Consider the following 1,008-nt stretch of genomic DNA (forward strand, 5'->3'; position numbering starts at 1 on the left):
ATGTATTAGTATAACGCTCGGGAATTGAAAAAGTCTTTAGCGTTTCGAGCATTGGCTCGTGTCTGGTCTTTTGATTGACTACCTGTGTATCATAGGGCTGGCCTGGTCAGAAGCTATAATACTACAACTTGTGCACCATAGGACTGCTTAAATTTATGGTATTCTGGAGGGGAGGCGTTAAGTGATGTAAGTTAAATAAAATGGCTCACTAACAGTCTTATATAAAAATTCATGGGAAATCAGAAGATGGCCGACAGATATATCAAAATATTCTTACCAAGTTCGTGTGGAAGTTCTTCGCAGATTATAGCTAAAGAAATACTAAAACCTGTCGTTATGTCTGTACTGAAGGCAGCACCCATGGAAACACCGTCTAAGAAATTATGAAGCATATCACCGATGAGTACCACCCAGCCAACGGTTCCTGGGGTATCTGAACGTGCCTCGTGCGTATGTCCATGTTTCTGGTCCGAGCTTACCATCGGATGATTCTGTACTTCCGCGTCTTTTGGTACTTCCTGTACAAAATAATCCGACATTGTTTTAGCGAAAATGAATTTACGACAATGACAACGGGAGATAGTGTGTAATAACCCGCAATAACATGGGAGATTGTGGGTAATAACCAACAAGTAGATAAAATATCGGGTAATAATCAACAATAACAATAAAATTAGAAAATTACTATTTTTAAATCTCACAACGAGAGATATTCAGCAACAGTATTTTGTAGTAAAGATTGTTTGCCAACATAACATGGCAGTTCTGGTTAAGGACGAATGTTGCTGTAATTTAGCCCCAGGAGACATCGTCTCCAGCTGGCTGTACGTCACGATCTGTGTCCTTATATTTTTTGAGCTGAGTGGGGGTGCTAGATTCCCTTGTTCGAAAATATAAGGACACAGATCGTGTCGTATAGATAGCTGGAGACGATGTCTCCTGGGGCTAAATTACAGCAACATTCGTCCAAATCCAGGACTGCCACGTTATGTTGGCAAACAATCTTTA

General features: G+C 40.4%; 1 protein-coding gene across 1 annotated transcript in view; it reads right to left on the minus strand.

Moving 5' to 3' along the window:
* Nucleotides 1–1,008, minus strand: part of LOC106881017 (zinc transporter ZIP10) — a 14,420-nt gene that overhangs the window by 4,004 nt on the left and 9,408 nt on the right. The window contains exon 4 of the mRNA XM_014931203.2: nt 278–518. Within this exon, the coding sequence (XP_014786689.2) occupies nt 278–518 (241 nt within the window). The remainder of the gene's footprint in view (nt 1–277; nt 519–1,008) is intronic.

The sequence above is a fragment of the Octopus bimaculoides genome, chromosome 25 (genome assembly GCF_001194135.2).
Source record: "Octopus bimaculoides isolate UCB-OBI-ISO-001 chromosome 25, ASM119413v2, whole genome shotgun sequence".
Classification (NCBI taxonomy): Eukaryota; Metazoa; Mollusca; class Cephalopoda; order Octopoda; family Octopodidae; genus Octopus; species Octopus bimaculoides.